Genomic DNA, 18,903 nt, shown 5'->3' with positions numbered 1-18,903 from the left:
TAAAATCTCATCAATTCTCTCTTGCCAGGAAGTGTAACTTCTAATCTTATCAACTACTTAATCTCTGACCTTGTTGCTCCAAAATAGCAGCAGAAAGGAACCATCTCTTTCAGGATTCTAGTACTGCTGGTATGCTTAGTGCACGTCTTCACTGCAGTTAACCTGAACTCTTACCTGGTTTTTAGTCCAAACTCCTCTACTGTTCACACAAGAGAAACTTTTGATCTGAATTTGGAGGTGCTTTAAATGCAGGATAGTTTATACAAGAAGGCTTTCCTTTCACTTGCCTTGGACCCTGCCCATTCTGCAGCTAGGATGCAGGCAAAAATCACTCAAGTTCTGATAGTCCTCCAATATCCTTCCCACAGTTCTCCATGAAGGACAGACAAGTTTTGGTAATTGACTGGGAAAGTCTCCTAGAGCATCTCAGTACAGAGAACCATACACACGAGTGAGTGCAGAAACAGTGAGGACTCAGTAAGGTGAGTCTGGCTTTGCTTTTGAAATGCTGGGGTAGGCTAACTCAAGTGCCAATCATCTGGGTAACCTGTGCTGTTAGGGAGCCTACAGCAGCAATTCCCAAACTGTGATCCTGGCAGGCACTTGCTACTGGTCTGCAGAGAGCTGGCTGATCAAGTGGTTCTGGGCTCTTTGATTCCAGTTTTTTTATATAGGAGTAGGAGCCAGCTTAAGATGCCTCAATTAGGGTCCACTGCCACATAAGAACAACAAGGAATCTTTTTGGCACCTTAGAGACTAATATATTTATTTGGGCATAAGCTTTTGTGGGCTAGAACCCACTTCATCAGATGCATGGAGTGGAAAATACGGGAGCAGGTATAAATACATGAAAAGATGTGAGTTGCCTTACCAAGTGTGAGGTCAGTCTAATGAGACAATTCAATTGACAGCAGGATACCAAGGGAGGAAAAATAACTTAAGAGTAAGAGAAGCATTCCAATACAATGGGGGCTATACAACTACCTAGACATATAAGAATCAGAAGGCTCCATAAGGGACCAGATTCATCCAAGGTATCTAAAATAAATTTTTCCATATAAGCAACAGATATAGTTACTTAGGGACGTTACATGATTATGAATGGGAAGGGAGTTTGTGTCCTTGCAGTAATGAATGGATCAGGAGGTCTTTCTCCACAAGACTATTAAGAGGTAACACACTGAGAAAGTCTGATAACTCCCAGAGTAAACCTATGATAAATCCCTTTTTAAAACCCTCACATTTTCAACCTGATTCAAATAGAAGCACCTTGTTACAAGGCTGAGCTGCATCCCAGTTAGTGAGCTAGAAGGAAGGGGCAATGGTTTCACAGAGAAAGCTAGTTAGCGGGATAACAGTGATTTTATTGTCCAGAAATGTGTTTACAAAAGCTACCTTTTGCTCAAAGATGGTGTTGTTATAAAGAGTGTAGAGCTTCTGTGTCAACTCATCCTTCTTTTTCCTGAAATTTTTCACATATTGGGATGCTGGGTTTGACAGCTCTTGTAAGAAACAGCCTGGCACCCCACACAGATTCCACCTGCATGAAAAGCAGCAGCAAAAAAAGCACATTTGTTGTCACAGCAGTCTTATGAAAAAGAATGGTTACTTACCGTATAGTAACTATGGTTCTTTGAGAAGTCTTTGTGGATACCATTCTAGTTGTGCACGTTCCCCAGGCATGAGAGATTAGAATCTTTTAAACAGCAGTCAGCCATGCCTGCAGCATGTATGTCTTTATATCCCACATCTAAGGGCATAAAGAACAGTGCAGCTGCAACCATCCCTCAGTTCCCTTGCTAATTCAGAATCCCAGATAACGAGGACTCTGAAAAAAAGTGGGGATGAAGGGCTGGTTGTGGGATCCACGCGGACAATAATAACTTATAGTATTTTTTCTTCTGAGGTAAGTAATTTATTTGAAGTTGGGTCCTTCACAGCGAAGGAGAGTGTCCTAGCCACTGGGATACGGGGTTGTGTGGGCTGGGTCTCAATCTGTCCTGTTGAAATTGTTTTGCTTTTTATAAATAAATAGTCCTTGGAGCAGGAACTTGAACTAGGGTCTCCTGCATTCTAGCTACAAGGAATGCGACCTTCCATGACAAATGGGAAAGTGAACAAGAAGCTAGAGGCTCAAAGGGCAGGCCCATGAGCCTCGGTGAGGACAAGGTGGAGGTCCCATTGGGGGACTGGGTCCTAGACCGGCCAAAAGAGTCTTTCAATGCCTTTCAGGAATCTGATAGTCATCTCATGTGAGAATACTGATCAACCCTGGACGCAGGGATGGAGGGCCGATATGGCTGCCAGGTGAACCTTGATCAAAGAGAAGGCAAGGCCCTGGTGCTTTAAGTGAAGCAGGTAATCCAGAATGGATTGCAGAGATGACTGGGTCAGGGAGATATTCCGTTCTGACACCCAGCAGGAGAATTGCTTCTACTTTGCCAGATAAAAGTTGCTCTGGTGGAGGGCTTTTTGCTCTCCAAGAGCATGTGCTGTACCTGACTAGAACAGACTTGTTCCTCTGGATTCAGCCACGCTCCATCCAAGCTGTGAGGTGGAGAGAGATGAGGTCCAGGTGCAGCAACCGACCGTAATCCTGTGGGAGTAGGTCTGGGCAGCTAGGAAGTGCTAAGGCTAAGTCCATGAGTATGCTGAACCAATGTTGGCGAGGCCAAGCTGTGGCGATAATAATGATCTGTGCCTTGTCCCTCTTGATTTTTAAGAGGACCTTGCCGATGAGCAGAACTGGCGGGAAGGCATACATCAGGTCTCCTGACCAAGACAGGAGAAAGGCATCGGAAAGTGAGCCTCTGCCAAGACCTTGCAAAGAGCAGAACTGATGACTCTTTCTGTTCTGTCTGGTGGCGAACAGGTCCACTTGGGGAGCTCCCCACTTCTGGAAGAGCATCCTGACAACCTCCAAGTGAAGGGAACATTTGTGGTGAGAGAAGAAGGACCTGCTGAGGTGATCTGCTAGTGTGTTCTGGACGCCGGGGAGGTGCGAGACTTCCAGGTGGATCGCATGTTGGATACAGAAGTCCCACAGATGAAGGGCTTCCTGGCATAGAGCCGATGAATGAGCTCCCCATTGCCTGCTGACACAGAAGACGGAGGCCATGTTGTCCGTCAACACCTGCATCAACCGACCGGACAGCTGGGGGAAGGAACACTCCGCAAGCCAGGCAGATGGCTCTGAGTTCCCTGATGTTTATATGTAGCACAAGCTTCTCTCGCGACCATAGCCTAAGTCTGCAGTGTACTGAGATGTACTCCCCAACCGAGATTGGATGCATCCAATATCAGGGAAACCGTGAGTTGTGGGCTTGCAAACTAGCACACCCTCCAACACTAGAACTGGATCAGACCACCACTACAAGGAGGTAAGTACTCACGGAGGGATCACGAGGAGTTTGTCCAGGTGATGCCTGGCCGGGAAGTAAAACTATGCCAGCTACATCTGGAGAGGACGTAGTCTGAGCCTCGCACGCCAAACAACATACATGTATGTGGCCACATGCCCCAGTAGTCTGAGACAGACCTGGACAGTGGTGGATGGATGGGCAGTGATGCTGGTGATCCGATCTGACATTGCCCTGAACCTGGCCTGTGGGAAGAATGCTTTGGCTCGGGGAGCTTCGAGGACCACTCCGATAAACTCTATCCTTTGAACTGGAACCAATGTTGATTTTTGTTCGTTTATCAACAGGTCCAGAGCTTGACAGGTGGCTCACCATGTTGTGATGCCGCGCTGGATGTGGACTCTGGAGTGGCCCCGTACGGGTAGATCTGGATATCCTGATGCCTGAAGTAGGCCACCACTATTGACATGCACTTCGTAAACACCCTTGGTGCCGTTGCCAGGCCAAAAGGGAGCACTGCGAATTGATAGTGGGCAGTCCCAACCATGAATCGTAGGAACCTTCTGTGTCTGTGAAATATCGATATGTGAAAGTAAGCGTCTTTCAGACTGAGGGCGGTGTACCAGTCTCCCAGATCCAGGGACGGAATGGTGGAGGCCAGGGAGACCATGAGGAACTTCAACTTCTTGAGATACCTGTTGAGGTTTCGCAGGTCGAGAATGGGACACAGGACCCCCCCCCCCCCCTTGGTCTTTGGGATAAAAAATATAGCGGGAGTAAAACCCTTTCCCTTTCAAGTGCAGAGGAACTTCCTCTTCGACTCCCACTCACAGGAGACCTTGCACCTCCTGGGCGAGCAGATGCTTGTGAGAAGGGTCCCTGAAGTGGGAGGGAGGGATAGAAATAAACTGGAGGGTATACCCCCCTACTACTGTGCTGAAGACCCACTGGTCCAATGTTATAAAGACTCAGGTAAGGAGATAAACAGTTGGAAAACAACAGGGGTGCTGGATCCAGGACACAGGCTGGAAGGTCGCCCTTGGACACAACCTCAAAATGCCTGCTTATTACCCGGCTGGTTGCGGGTAAGACCTCAAGTGAGCAGAGGAGGTCAGCTGTTGGCCTTGATGGCGCTTGTAGCCCTTGCTCTTCTTGCGGAAGGGCTCTGATCAGGATTGGCTCATGACCTGTGGTACTTTTTTTTTGCATCCATTACTCACCCCATAGTGACAGCTCCTGTGGCTCCTATCTCACAGTCCTGGGCCTGGCTCCTCACCCTGGGCATTGCAGCCAGGCATGCACGGTTGTAGCACTACTCAGGTTTGGGCCTCTATTATGGGGGTGAGAAGGGGGAAACTTGAGCATCACTGTAACCCAGTGCACCAGGTCGCAATGCCTAGAGTGGGGAGCACAGTTCATCCCTGCAGGATGCAGGAGCTACCCATACTTGGAGTGTGGGACAGGCTCCCTCTCATCCAGGGGAACACAAAGTTGCCCGTGCCTGCAGGTGAGTGTCTAGCTTCTTCCCGGCACCAGTGTTTCCTCCACACCCAGGCTGGTATTAGGATAGCCATGCCAGAGCAAAGTGTGTTGCTGCAAATGTGCGGTACCTCCTCATTTGAATAAAAAAAAAGCCAAAAAAAAAAAAAATCACAGAGCTATAATGGTAAACTTAATAAATTTAGCATGACTGCTCTGTTACTTTTGATTAAAAAAAAAGTGTGAGAAATTCACAGCACTTGTCATGGTTCACTAAAGGATCTGATTTCAGAGTAGCAGCCATGTTAATTTGTATCCACAAAAAGAACAGGAGTACTTATTGCACCTTAGAGACCAACAAATTTATTTGAGCATAAGCTTTTGTGGGTTACAGCCCACTTCATTGGATGCATAGAATGGAACATACGGTAAGAAGATAGATATATACACACATACATACAGAGAACATGAAAAGGTGGAGTAAGAGGCTAATTAATTAAGATGAGCTATTATCAGCTGGAGAAAAAAAACTTTTGTAGTAATAATAAAAGGATCTGAGCCTCCCTTGACTGGTGGGAGGACAGAGGAAATGTGTGTGTGTAGGTCCTGTTCAGTTTCATGCTCTCAACAAAGACTGACCACAGACACTTCCCTCACAAGTTGGGGGGGCCCCTTGCATGGAGGGGCAGGTAACACAAGGGACATGGTCTCCTCAGGAGTCTGTGCTCCACTTCAGTGTGTTGGAGTTGAGAGCAGTCAGTTTGGCCTGTATCAAATTCCTCTCGCATTTGCAATCAGTCAGTCTAGGTGTTATTAGGCAATATGATGGTGCTGTATTACGTTTACAAGCAGGGAGGATTGTGCTCCTTGGAGTTACATGTGGAGGCTGTCAACCTCTGGAACTTGCGCCATACCTATGCAAAATGTCCTGACCACTGTGCATCTGCCAGAAGTGCAAAACACTATGGCATACTCCTTGAGCAGACAGCTCTCCACATAACATGTGTGGCAGCTGCACAACCAAAATCTACAGGTGGTGTTTTGGGTGTGAGGGTCTCCAAACCACAGAGCTATGTGTGTCGAATATGAACAAAAAGTGCAAAGAGTTCTGCTACAGAGAGGGTTGCCTCCTGGGCAACACTTTCCTCAGGTGATGGCTGGGGGCCCTAAAGTACACATTTCCCCACCCAATCCCCCTGTTACAGAGGGTATTGAGGAAAATCCAATAAAACAAGGCACAGGTCATTCGCATTGCACCTGGTTGAATCCGTCAGGTTCAATACCCCATGTTATTGCAACTGTCATGCCAGCCGCCTCTCCCAAGGCAATAATTCTTGACTCAGAATAAGGAGTGCACTTCCCAAGTTTCCCTCAACCCAGTCTTTTGAACAGATCTAGAAGCATGGTGGTTGCTTCACACATTCTTTTCAGAGACAATCTTCTAAAGTAGGGGTGTGCTGCTGTCCCCTGTGGATAAAAGTGAGCTGCCACCACTGACAATACCTTGGTGAAAACTCTCAGCACCATCAAGAGCCTGAAAGAGTGCCTGGTACTGGTAGTGTTTGGCCACAAAACCCAGGAATTTTCTGTGTGCCAGGTGAATGTCCATGTGAAAACAGGGATCTTTGAGATTGAGGGTCATGAATCAATATCCTAAATCTAATGAGAGGATAGATACAGAGTGACTATTCTTAACGTCAGTCAGCAGACAAAATTGTTCAATCCCCACCCCATCTTTTTGGGGATGAGGGAGTACCTTGAGTAGAACTGTTTCCCCCTTGCTGCTAGCTCCATTCCTCCTAGTTGAAGGAGCGACTTTACATCCCGAATGAAGATGGGGAGAGGTGGTGAGGGGTGGAAAGGAAGAAGATAGTCACCAGCTTTCCCTTGTCAATCAGGGCCCGAAACTGCTCCTTACTGTCCTGAAGAACCTTATTGACAAAGCCTGTCAGCTTGTCACAGATGATAATATATTTGGCCATCAGTGCTTGACAGTTTTAAACTCAAAACAGGAGGGAGTCCAACAAAGATGCCTTCCTCCCAAAGAGGTCCAGCATCTTTGCTTCTTGGTCCTGGGGAGTAGACCGGGCTTGTCGGTGCTTACTATGCTTGGTGGCCTGTGACACTACCAGGAAGTTGGGAGGCAGCTATAAGAATAGGTATTCTGACCCTTTCAGAGGTATGTAAGTGTCTTGGCAGATTCAAGGATGGCATAGTTGATTGGAAGTGCCAGTATACTCAGTCCAGAACTGTGCAGGATGTCTAGCAGTCTGTGGACTTCATGGACCTCTTCCAAAGGAAATTGTACCGTTCTGAGCAAGTCCTGGAAAGCCTTAGGGTATGGCAGGAAAGCTGGAATCACTGCCTCATCTGGAGAGGATGTTGACAGGATCACCGGCATGGTGTTTGCCTATTCCTGTTATTGTGGCTGTTGGGGAGGGTACTAGTATCACAGGTTTTCTGGGCCCCACTACTGTCATTGTGAGACTTCAGACCTTCTTGGTGCCTGGCCCCAGGGTGATGGGTATGTAAAGGGAGGGTATGTCTGTTCTTTTGGGAGTACTGAGATACGCTGGAGACTCCTGACACACTGTATGGGTTTTGCCCCCAGAGGTGCCCCTCAGGGAATAGTCAGAATATGGGGCATACCCAACTCCATCTTTTGACTCTGACCTCAGATCAAAAATGGGAGAGCTCTCAGTGTCTGAGGAGGTAGTGATCAGCTGCCTCTACTCATTGATGGTACTGGTGACCAGTACTGAGGTAGCTTAACTCCAGCTTGAAAACACAAAGGGTGCCGGATCTGGCAGTGCCAACACAACGGCTGTTGTTGGTGTCAAAAATACTACTCCCAGTACCAGGAGTTGGTAGAGTCTTGACCTTCAATGAAGTACCAGGCTGGTCTGTCCCGATATCAGACAGACAGTTCCACTCCAAAGCATGAGATCTCTCCTGGCTTGGTATGAGATGGGGACATTTGCCTCTTTGAGGGCTTGGATATGGAGCTCCCTCTTTCCCTTATTGGAGTGCTTGCCTCTCCTTTCCCTCCCCATTTGCCTTGGCTCTGTTCATGTCTCTTGGAGCCAGCTGGGAGAGGGTGTGGAGGCCTGAAACTGGCTGGAGACTGTGTACAGGCTTTGGAGGCCAGGGTGGCGTAACTGAAGGAGCTAAGGGAGGCAGAGGTATGTTGATGAGGCTTTCCAGGACACTGTAGATTTGTCCCACCTCCGGTCAGACAGTCACTGCGCTGTTAAGGAGGATGAAAGGCCCAGAGAAGGAGAGCACTCAACGGGAGCAGAGGGAAACCTTTCCATAGTTGGGAGCCTCTCGCACTGAGGTTACCTCTCCAGGGGAGGGAACTCCAGTCATTAGGAAAAGGCAGGTATTAATAATGGGAGATTCAATCATTAGAAACATAGATAGCTGGGTTTGTGATGACTGGGAGAACTGTATGGTGACTTGTCTGCCTGGTGCGAAGGTTGTGGATCTCTCGAGGCATCTAGATAGACTTAGGTGTAGTGCTGGTGAGGAGCCAGTGGTCATGGTACATGTAGATACCAATGACGTAGGGAAGAGTAGAAGAGACGTCCTGGAGGCCAAATTTAGGCTGCTAGGAAAGAGACTGAAATCCAGGACCTCTACGGTGGCATTCTCAGAAATGCTTCCAGTTCCACGTGCAGGGCCAGGTAGGCAGGCAGAGCTTCAAAGTCTCAATGCGTGGATGAGACAATGGTGTAGAGAGGAGAGGTTTAGATTTATTAGGAACTGCGGAAACTTTTGGGATAGAGGGAGCCTATACAGGAAGGATGGGCTCCACCTAAACCAAAGTGGATCCAGCCTGCTGCTGGCACTTAACATTAAAAAGATTGCAGAGCAGTTTTTAAACAAAGAGATGGGGGGCGGGGGAAGCCGATTGGTGCAGAGGCGCACATGGATCAGACAGAGACTTCTCTTACAGGAGAATCTATTGATAGATTTCAGAGTAACAGCCGTGTTAGTCTGTATTCGCAAAAAGAAAAGGAGTACTTGTGGCACCTTAGAGACTAACCAATTTACTTGAGCATAAGCTTTCGTGAGCTACAGCTCACTTCATTGGATGCAGTGAGCTGTAGCTCACGAAAGCTTATGCTCAAGTAAATTGGTTAGTCTCTAAGGTGCCACAAGTACTCCTTTTCTATTGATAGAGAGTCTCTAGGTTTTAGTCAGGAGGAGAGGATGGAAGAGGATAAAGTATGGGCCAGATCAGACGAGAAACATTCACATAAAGAATCTGACACATCAGAAAAGGGCAGACAAATAAACAGTGACCAGTTTTTAAAGTGTTTGTACACAAATGCTAGAAGTCTAAATAATAAGATGGGTGAACTAGAGTGCCTCCTGTTAAAGGAGGATATTGACAAAATAGGCATCACAGAAACCTGGTGGAATGAGGACAATCAATGGGACACAATCATTCTGGGGTACAAAATATATCGGAAGGACAGAACAGGTCGTGTGGGGGGGGGGGGGAGGGAGAGAGAGAGGAGTGGCACTATATGTGAAATAAAATGTAGAATCAAACAAACTAAAAATCTTAAATGAATCCATATGTTCCACAGAATCTCTATGGATAGTAATTCCATGCTCTAAGAAGAATATAACAGTAGGGATCTATTATCGATCACCTAACCAGGACAGCGATAGTGACGATGAAATGCTAAGGGAGATTAGAGAGGCTATCAAAATAAAGAACTCAATAATAGTGGAGGATTTCAATTATCCCCATATGGACTGGGTACATGTCACCTCAGGATGAAATGCAGAGACAAAATTTCTCGATACTTTAAATGACGGCTTCTTGGAGCAGCTGGTACAGGAACACACAAGGGGAGAGGCAACTCTTGATCTAGTCCTGAGTGGAGCGCAGGATCTGGTCCAAGAGGTAACTATAACAGGACCGCTTGAAAATAGTGACAATATAACAACCTTTAACATTCCTGTGGTGGGAAGAACACTTCAACAGCCCAACACTGTGACATTTAATTTCAGAAAGGTGAACTATGCAAAAATGAGGAGGGTTAGTTAAACAGAAATTAAAAGGTACAGTGACTAGAGTGAAATCCCTGCAAGCTGCATGGACAATTTTCAAAGACACCATAATAGAGGCTAAATTTAAATGTATACCCCAAATTAAAAAACACAGTAAAAGAACTAAAAAAGAGCTACCGTGGCTTAACAACCATGTAAGAGACGCTGTGAAAGATAAAAAGGCATCTTTTAAGAAGTGGAAGTCAAATCCTAATGAGGTAAATAGAAAGGAGCATAAACGCTGCCAAATTAAATGTAAAAATGCAATAAGAAAAGCCAAAAAGGAGCTTGAAGAACAGCTAGCCAAAAATTCAAAAGGTAATAACAAAATATTTTTGAGTACATCAAAAGAAGGAAGTCTGTTAAACAACCAGTGGGGGCCCTGAACGATCGAGAGACTAAAGGAGCACTAAAAGACGATAAAGTCATCACAGAGAAACTAAATGAATTCTTTGCTTCAGTCTTCACGGCTGAGGATGTTAGGGAGATTCCCAAACCTGAGCCATCTTTTGTAGGTGACAAATCTGAGGAACTGTCACAGATTGAAGTGTCACTAGAGGAGGTTTTGGAATGAACTGAGAAACTTAACAGTAACAAGTCACCAGGACCAGATGGCATTCACGCAAGAGTTCTGAAAGAACTCAAATGTGAAATTTTGGAACTATTAACTATGGTTTGTAACCTGTCCTTAAATCAGCTACTGTACCCAATCACTGGAAGAGAGCTAATGTAACGCCAATATTTAAGAACGGCTCTAGAGGTGATCCTGGCAATTACAGATCGGTAAGTCTAACGTCAGTACCAGGTAAATTAGTTGAAACAATAGTAAAGAATAAAATTGTCAGACACATAGAAGAACATAAATTGTTGCGCAAAAGTCAACATGGTTTCTGTAAAGGGAGATCAGGTCTTACTAATCCATTAGAGTTCTTTGAGGGGGTCAACAAACATGTGGACAAGGGGGATCCAGTGGACAGAGTGTACTTAGATTTCCAGAAAGCCTTTGACAAGGTCCCTCACCAAAGGCTCTTATGTAAATTAAGTTGTCATGGGATAAGAGGGAAGATCCTTTCATGGATTGAGAACTGGTTAAAAAAAAGACAGGGAACAAAGGGTAGGAATAAATGGTAAATTTTCAGAATGGAGAGGGGTAACTAGTGGTGTTCCCCAAGGGTCAGTCCTAGGACCAATCCTATTCAACTTATTAATAAATGATCTGGAGAAAGGGGTAAACAGTAAGGTGGCAAAGTTTGCAGAGGATACTAAATTGCTCAAGATGGTTAAGACCAAAGCAGACTGTGAAGAACTTCAAAAAGATCTCACAAAACTAAGTGCTTGGGCAACAAAATGACAAATGAAATTTAATGTGGATAAATGTAAAGTAATGCACATTGGAAAAAATAACCCCAACTACACATACAATATGATGGGGGCTAATTTAGCTATAACTAATCAGGAGAAAGATCTTGGCGTCATCGTGGATAGTTCTCTGAAGATGTCCATGCAGTGTGCAGTGGCAGTCAAAAAAGCAAACGGGATGTTAGGAATCATTAAAAAAGGGATAGAAAATAAACTGGGGAATATCTTATTGCCCTTATATAAATCCATGGTATGCCCACATCTTGAATAGTGTGTACAGATGTGGTCCCCTCATCCCAAAAAGATATACTGGCATTGGAAAAGGTTCAGAAAAGGGCAACTAAAATGATTAGGGGTTTGGAACGGGTCCTATATGAGGAGAGATTAAAGAGGCTAGGATTTTCAGCTTGGAAAAGAAGAGGTTAAGGGGGGATATGATAGATGTCTATAAAATCATGAGTGGTGTGGAGCAAGTGAATAAGAAAAAGTTATTTACTTGTTCCCATAATATAAGAACTAGGGGCCACCAAATGAAATTAATGGGCAGCAGGTTTAAAACAAATAAAAGGAAGTTCTTCTTCACTCAATACACAGTCAACCTGTGGAACTCCTTGCCTGAGGAGGTTGTGAAGGCTAGGACTATAACAGGGTCTGAGAACTGGATAAATTCATGGAGGTTAAGTCCATTAATGGCTATTAGCCAGGATGGGTAAGGAATGGTGTCCCTAGCCTCTGTTTGTGAGCGGGTGGAGATGGATGGCAGGAGAGAGATCACTAGATCATCACCTGTTAGGTTCGCTCCCTCTGGGGCACCTGGCATTGGCCACTGTTGGTAGACAGGATTCTGGGCTGGATGGACCTTTGGTCTGACCCAGTATGGCCATTATTATGTTCTTATGGAACTAAACTCAGCGGGATGTTCCTACCTTTTTCAGGTCAATGTACTGGGTTGTGGGGAGAGGGTGTCTCTCCTGTCAGCAGTCCATGGTCTCATAGGCCTCTCCATGAGGAGTTTTCAGACTTGAAACTTCCTTGACTGCTTTGTCCTCCTACACCTGGTCTGGATGTGGGTTTCCCCAGGCAGTACAGACAGGCATCATAGTAGACTGTGACCAGGAAGAGCTTGCAGCACTTTTTGAAGTGGAGGATCCTCGGAACCCTTTTCCTGCTGCCACTGGAAGAAGCAAAATGCCCCCCCCCCCTTTTTTTAAATAAAAGCAGGAATCGCTCCTCCGAATTTTAGGGAACCGAACCCCGAATATCTATCCCAATTAACTACACTAAATAATTAAATCTAATTAAGTATTAAAAGTTATTTACAATTTATTTACAGGAAAAAGCTGAAGAAGTTAGCATGAACACTGACGCTCTGTCCTAAATAAGTGGTAAGAAGGAAGTAAAGATGGCAGCAGTCCGGCAGCTCCCCCTTAAAACCCTTGGTGTGATGCACAAAGAGAGTGGGGGGTGTCCAAGTAGACCAAACAGACAATCCTAGGGAAAAAATCTCCAGTCCTGGGCACATAGAGTACATGTGCAAACCTGTAGTGCATTACACAGAGGATCAAGCACTTGAAGAACAAGTATGATCCTGCGTTATAGTGAGATACTAAATAAACTCAATCAGTTTAGTGTATCCAAGAGAAGATTAAGAAAGCTCTAATAATAGACAGCTCTTTAATCTAAAGGGCAAAGGCAGAACAAGGGTTAGAAGCTAAAACTAGATAAACTTAAAAAAAAAAAAAGCACCTTATTTCTAAACAGTGTGATTAACCACTGGAAGGACATACCTACCTAAAGATTCTCCATTACTTGGAGCTTTTTTACTTAAGACTGGATATCTTTCTAAAAGATAACTATATAGCTCAAACAGAAATTATAGAATTGGTAGAGAGTTTACTGTGTGAGGTTCTTTGGCATGTGTTATGCAGGAGGTCAGACTAGCTGATCATAATGATCCCTTTACAAGCTTTAAAATCTATAAGTAAGTTCCAATATCATTATATAAATCAAATGGTATGTCAGCACCTGAAATACTTTCTTCAGTTTCAGTTACCCTACCTCCAAAGGGATACAGTAAAAAGAGGCAGTTCAGAGACAGGTGATAAAATGATTAGAAGTGTGAAAAGACTTCCATTTCAGGTCAGACTGAAAATATTAAGGTTATTTAGAGAACAGGGAATAAGAGGGAGTATAAGGGAGGTATTTAAATGAATGCTACAGAGAAGGTAATAAGGTGCACTTGTTTACCCTCTCTCACTACAAGAACAGAGGGAAGTTCAGTACATTAAAAACCTATAAAAAGTTTGTTTTTAAACACAATGCACAAGTAATCTGTGGAACTCAATGCCACAAGATTGAGACAAAGTTTCATATGTTCACAGAAAGTATTAAACATTTCTATGAACTGAAAACCCCAAAGAAGCAATGGTGCGACAAGTCTGCCTTGGAATGGAGGCTCCCACAGCACTGAGGAAAAGATGGTTTCAGAAAAAGACTTTCAGAATCTGACCCCCAGATCCTATCAGGGAGTGGTCAGGGTTCAACAATGAGGACAGTTCAAGTAATTCAACACCCTTTCTATCAGAGCTCTTGAAAGGCACACAATAGCCTAAGACTCAAGGGACCATCTTTAGGGCTACGTGTTTGTCATGGAGGTCGTGAAAGTCATGGATTCTGGGGCTAGCTGCTTGGGTAGTCCTGGGGTCAGCCACACTGGCTGCTGCTGGAGTGGCCCTGCAGCCAGCCGCACCAGTCACTGATGGAGTGGCCCTAGGGCCAGCCACACCAGCTGCTGTTCTGGTGGCCCCGGGCACCGATCAAGCAGCGGCTGATGTGGCTGGCCCCGGGGACTGTCTGAGCAACTCCTTCCCCTGGCTCATAGAATCATAGAATATTAGAGCTGGAAGGGACCTCTGGAGTGCTTCAGAATTGATTCCTTGAGGACATGCTCCATGATTTTTCCGGGAACTGAGGTGAGGCTGACTGCCCTGTAGTTCCCAGGATCCTCCTTCTTCCCTTTTTTAAAGATTGGCACTACATTAGCCTTTTTCCAGTCTTCCGGGACTTCCCCCGATCGCCATGAGTTTTCAAAGATAATGGCCAATGGCTCTACAATCACATCCGCCAATTGCTTTAGCACTCTCAGATGCAACGCATCCGGCCCCATGGACTTGTGCATGTCCAGCTTTTCTAAATAGTCCCGAACCACTTCTTTCTCCACAGAGGGCTGGTCACCTCCTCCCCATGCTGTGCTGCCCAGCGCAGTAGTCTGGGAGCTGACCTTGTTCCTGAAGACAGAGGCAAAAAAAGCATTGAGTACATTAGCTTTTTCCACATCCTCTGTCACTAGGTTGCCTCCCTCATTCAGTAAGGGGCCCACACTTTCCTTGGCTTTCTTCTTGTTGCCAACATACCTGAAGAAACCCTTCTTGTTACTCTTAACATCTCTTGCTAGCTGCAACTCCAGGTGTGATTTAGCCTTCCTGGCTGCTGGTGCCTTAGCAGTATCTGTAGGGTCGGCTGTGGCACCCCCTTGTCCCGCACTCATGCATCGGTATATTAGGCGCCACCAACCCTACACCCTCTCGGTTCCTTCCTGCTGACAACTCCGACAGAGGGGCAGGAGGGTGGATCATGGAATGGACATGAGCAACACATCTTGAAGAAAAAAGTTACGAAAGGTAGCGAACTGTTTTTTCTTCTTCGAGTGCTTACTCATGTCGATTCCATTCTAAGTGACTCACAAGCAGTATCCCTGGAGGTGGGCTCGGCGTTCACGGTCATGCGGCCTGCAATACTGCCTTACTGAAGCCAGCATCGTCTTGGGCCTGCAGGGTAAGTGCATAATGAGACAAACGTGTGGATGGATGGATGACGAGGTAGCAGACATGCAGATATCTTGAATGTGCACTTGGGCCAGGAATGCCACCGCCACGGCGTGCGCCCTAGTTGAGTGGGTGGTTGCCATTGTTGGTGGAGGCACTTTCGTCAGACCATAGCAGAAACAGATGTAGGAAGTGAACCAGGATGAAATTCTCTGGCCAGACACTGGAAGACCTTTCATCCTGTCTGCCACCGTGACGAACAACTGCGTCAGCTTATAGAATAGCTTGGTCCTTTCGATGTAAAAGGCCAGGGTTCTCCTGATGTCCAGAGAGTGCAATTTGTGCTCCTCTTCCGACTTATGAGATTTTGGAAAGAAGGAAGGAGAGAACTGCTAACCACTTGCTAGGCAACGGGAAAAAGGTGCTCCAACCAACCGTCATTGGTGGTAAGAAGGAGCTGAGAGGGTGTAGGCCGGCTGGCACCTAATATACCGATGCATGAGTGCGACACTCCAGAGGGCCCCGCTGCGGAACCTACTGATACCGCTAAGGCAAAAATCTCTGACAACTGTGCATGTGGGTGCACATGTACCTCAAATGGAATCGACATGAGAAAGCATTCAAAGACCAAGCTTTGTAATTTTAACTGTTAACTGCAGAGCAAGCACTTTTGTAGTCTGACAAATTTCCAGAGTGCTTGTCATAAATATAAAGGGAAGGGTAAACCCCTTTAAAATCCCTCCTGGCCAGAGGAAAAAATCCTCTCACCTGTAAAGGGTTAAGAAGCTAAAGGTAACCTCACTGGCACCTGACCAAAATGACCAATGAGGAGACAAGATACTTTCAAAAGCTGGGAGGAGGGAGAGAAACAAAGGGTCTGCGTGTCTGTCTATATTCTGTCTTTGCCGGGGATAGACCAGGAATGGAGTCTTAGAACTTTTAGTAAGTAATCTAGCTAGGTACATGTTAGATTATGATTTCTTTAAATGGCTGAGAAAAGACCTGTGCTGAATAGAATAACTATTTCTGTCTGTGTATCTTTTTTGTAACTTAAGGTTTTGCCTAGAGGGGTTCTCTATGTTTTGAATCTAATTACCCTGTAAGGTATCTACCATCCTGATTTTACAGGGGGGATTTCTTTATTTCTATTTACTTCTATTTTTATTAAAAGTCTTCTTGTAAGAAAACTGAATGCTTTTTCATTAGTCCCAGATCCAAGGGTTTGGGTCTGTAGTCACCTAGGCAAATTGGTGAGGCTTTTTACCAAACCTTGTCCAGAAAGTGGGGTGCAAGGTTTTGGGAAGTATTTTGGGGGGAAAGACGTGTCCAAACAGCTCTTCCCCAGTAACCAGTATTAGTTTGGTGGTGGTAGCGGCCAATCCAAGGACAAAAGGTGGAATATTTTGTACCTTGGGGAAGTTTTGACCTAAGCTGGTAAAGATAAGCTTAGGAGGTTTTTCATGCAGGTCCCCACATCTGTACCCTAGAGTTCAGAGTGGGGAGGAACCTTGACAGTGCTAATCTACATGACAGCAGTGCTTTGCCTCTAACCTCACCAGCATCTCCTGACCCATTTGTTATACTCATAGGAGAGAGTAAAAGATGGAGAAGAGAAAGACCTACCTTTCCTCTGTATCTGATGAATGTACACAATAGACTGATCTGCTCTTAGGAACCTTCAGAGAAGGCATTTCTTTAGATGAAGAGGATTCTGACTTTGGTGTCACAATTCTCTCTTTCTTAACAGAGTATAGTGCACTGTCACAGGGAGGCTTGAAGTTTCCCAGTTCTGCAAGTACAAACCAAAAGATTAAACAACCAATTTAACCAAATATCATGAAGTTCCACCAGCGAATACAGAATATAGAGACTGGCAACAGGATCACAAACCACTACACCGTGAACTGTGCATTCCTTACTCAATATGCCCACCTTCAGAGGTGCTGGGTATATTCACAAGATTGCCTTCAAAACACCAAAGTAGTTTATCGGTTGACAAACATGATATAACTGTCTCAATAACTAGAGCTCCTCTACTACTGCCAAAAATATTACTTGATATATTTATAGTCTTTAGAAAAATTAGTTCAGTGTCAGAAAAATCTTCTTTGATCTGCAGAACATTAACAGTTCAAATCAGATGCAAAAACAGTTTGTAATCTCTCTCTCTCTCACCCCCCCACTCCCCCCAGCATTAAAATGGAGTTAGGACAAAAGCAGGCATCAGAAACTTAAAAAAAATAGACAACAGATGTAATCATCCCAAAACCAAGTGTTATAGACCCAGGAAATTCTGATTAAAAGTTACACTTAACAGTAAACCAAACATGTTATGATACGGAAGTGCACAGATAAGGCATACATACAATCTGAATTCTGACCTCTAGAGAAGCCATGGAATAACATTGTGATTATGTTTAAGACATTTTAGAGCTTGTGGTAACAGATTAGATGAAAAATGGTTGCTTACATAACTAGCCGGTATTATGTATTCCACTCTCAGTGCGCATATACCAACGTGCTCGACTTCAGATTCTTTTGGCCAGCAGTAGCCATTGGGTCTGTCCCTGTGCCCTGAGTGTCTTCATGTCTCCTCCACTCACAGGCATAAAGGGCAGAGTGGGGTCAGTTGTGTCAGTTGCTTTGCCCAGTACAGGATTTAGAAGGTATAGGACTTCGCAGAATAATGAAAAAAGGGCAGGTTGTGGAATACACATGGACAACATCTTGAAGAACAACAATTACTGTAAGGGGAGTAACTTTTTCCTTTTGAGTGCTTGTCCACATATATTCCATTCTTGCAAGCAGTGACTGATATAAAGGTGGTGGTCGCTCAGATCTACTTAAATATGGATTGCAACACAGCTCTGCGAAAATGGGAATCAGAACTAGATGCCTCTTAAAAAGAATAATGTTTAGAAACTGGATGTGCTGATCCCCAAGATGCCGCTTTACAAAGTTCAGAGAACTGAAGAAGAGCTCTGTATAAGGAAAGGAAAGGAAAGGAAAGGAAAGGAAAAGGTCCTGAATTTTTTTCTGATCACCCTTAGAATCAGAGGGATTAGAGGGTATGCATACGTCACCCCTGGAGTCCACAGTATGAGGAATCATAGAATCATAGAATATCAGGGTTGGAAGGGACCCCAGAAGGTCATCTAGTCCAACCCCCTGCTCAAAGCAGGACCAATTCCCAGTTAAATCATCCCAGCCAGGGCTTTGTCAAGCCTGACCTTAAAAACCTCTAAGGAAGGAGATTCTACCACCTCCCTAGGTAACTCATTCCAGTGTTTCACCACCCTCTTAGTGAAAAAGTTTTTCCTAATATCCAATCTAAACCTCCCCCACTGCAACTTGAGACCATTACTCCTCGTTCTGTCATCTGCTACCATTGAGAACAGTCTAGAGCCATCCTCTTTGGAACCCCCTTTCAGGTAGTTGAAAGCAGCTATCAAATCCCCCCTCATTCTTCTCTTCTGCAGGCTAAACAATCCCAGCTCCCTCAGCCTCTCCTCATAAGTCATGTGTTCCAGTCCCCTAATAATTTTTGTTGCCCTTCGCTGGACTCTCTCCAATTTATCCACATCCTTCTTGAAGTGTGGGGCCCAAAACTGGACACAGTACTCCAGATGAGGCCTCACCAATGTCGAATAGAGGGGAACGGTCACGTCCCTCGATCTACTCGCTATGCCCCTACTTATACATCCCAAAATGCCATTGGCCTTCTTGGCAACAAGGGCACACTGCTGACTCATATCCAGCTTCTCGTCCACTGTCACCCCTAGGTCCTTTTCCGCAGAACTGCTGCCTAGCCATTC

At 45.2% G+C, this 18,903-nt stretch overlaps 1 protein-coding gene across 3 annotated transcripts in view; it reads right to left on the bottom strand.

Moving 5' to 3' along the window:
• The window catches only part of GCNA (germ cell nuclear acidic peptidase), a gene marked incomplete at its 5' end in the record, with an annotated part of 54,501 nt that overhangs the window by 14,230 nt on the left and 21,368 nt on the right, over positions 1 to 18,903 (bottom strand). For all 3 annotated transcript variants that reach the window (XM_084638959.1, XM_084638960.1, XM_084638958.1), the window contains 2 exons: positions 1,396 to 1,540; positions 16,712 to 16,877. In XM_084638959.1, coding sequence (XP_084495085.1) covers positions 1,396 to 1,540; positions 16,712 to 16,877 — 311 coding nt within the window. The remainder of the gene's footprint in view (positions 1 to 1,395; positions 1,541 to 16,711; positions 16,878 to 18,903) is intronic.

The sequence above is a fragment of the Lepidochelys olivacea genome, assembly GCF_965140295.1.
Source record: "Lepidochelys olivacea isolate rLepOli2 genome assembly, chromosome: 9".
In the NCBI taxonomy this organism is placed as follows: domain Eukaryota; kingdom Metazoa; phylum Chordata; order Testudines; family Cheloniidae; genus Lepidochelys; species Lepidochelys olivacea.
This window is presented reverse-complemented; position numbering and strand designations above follow the sequence as displayed.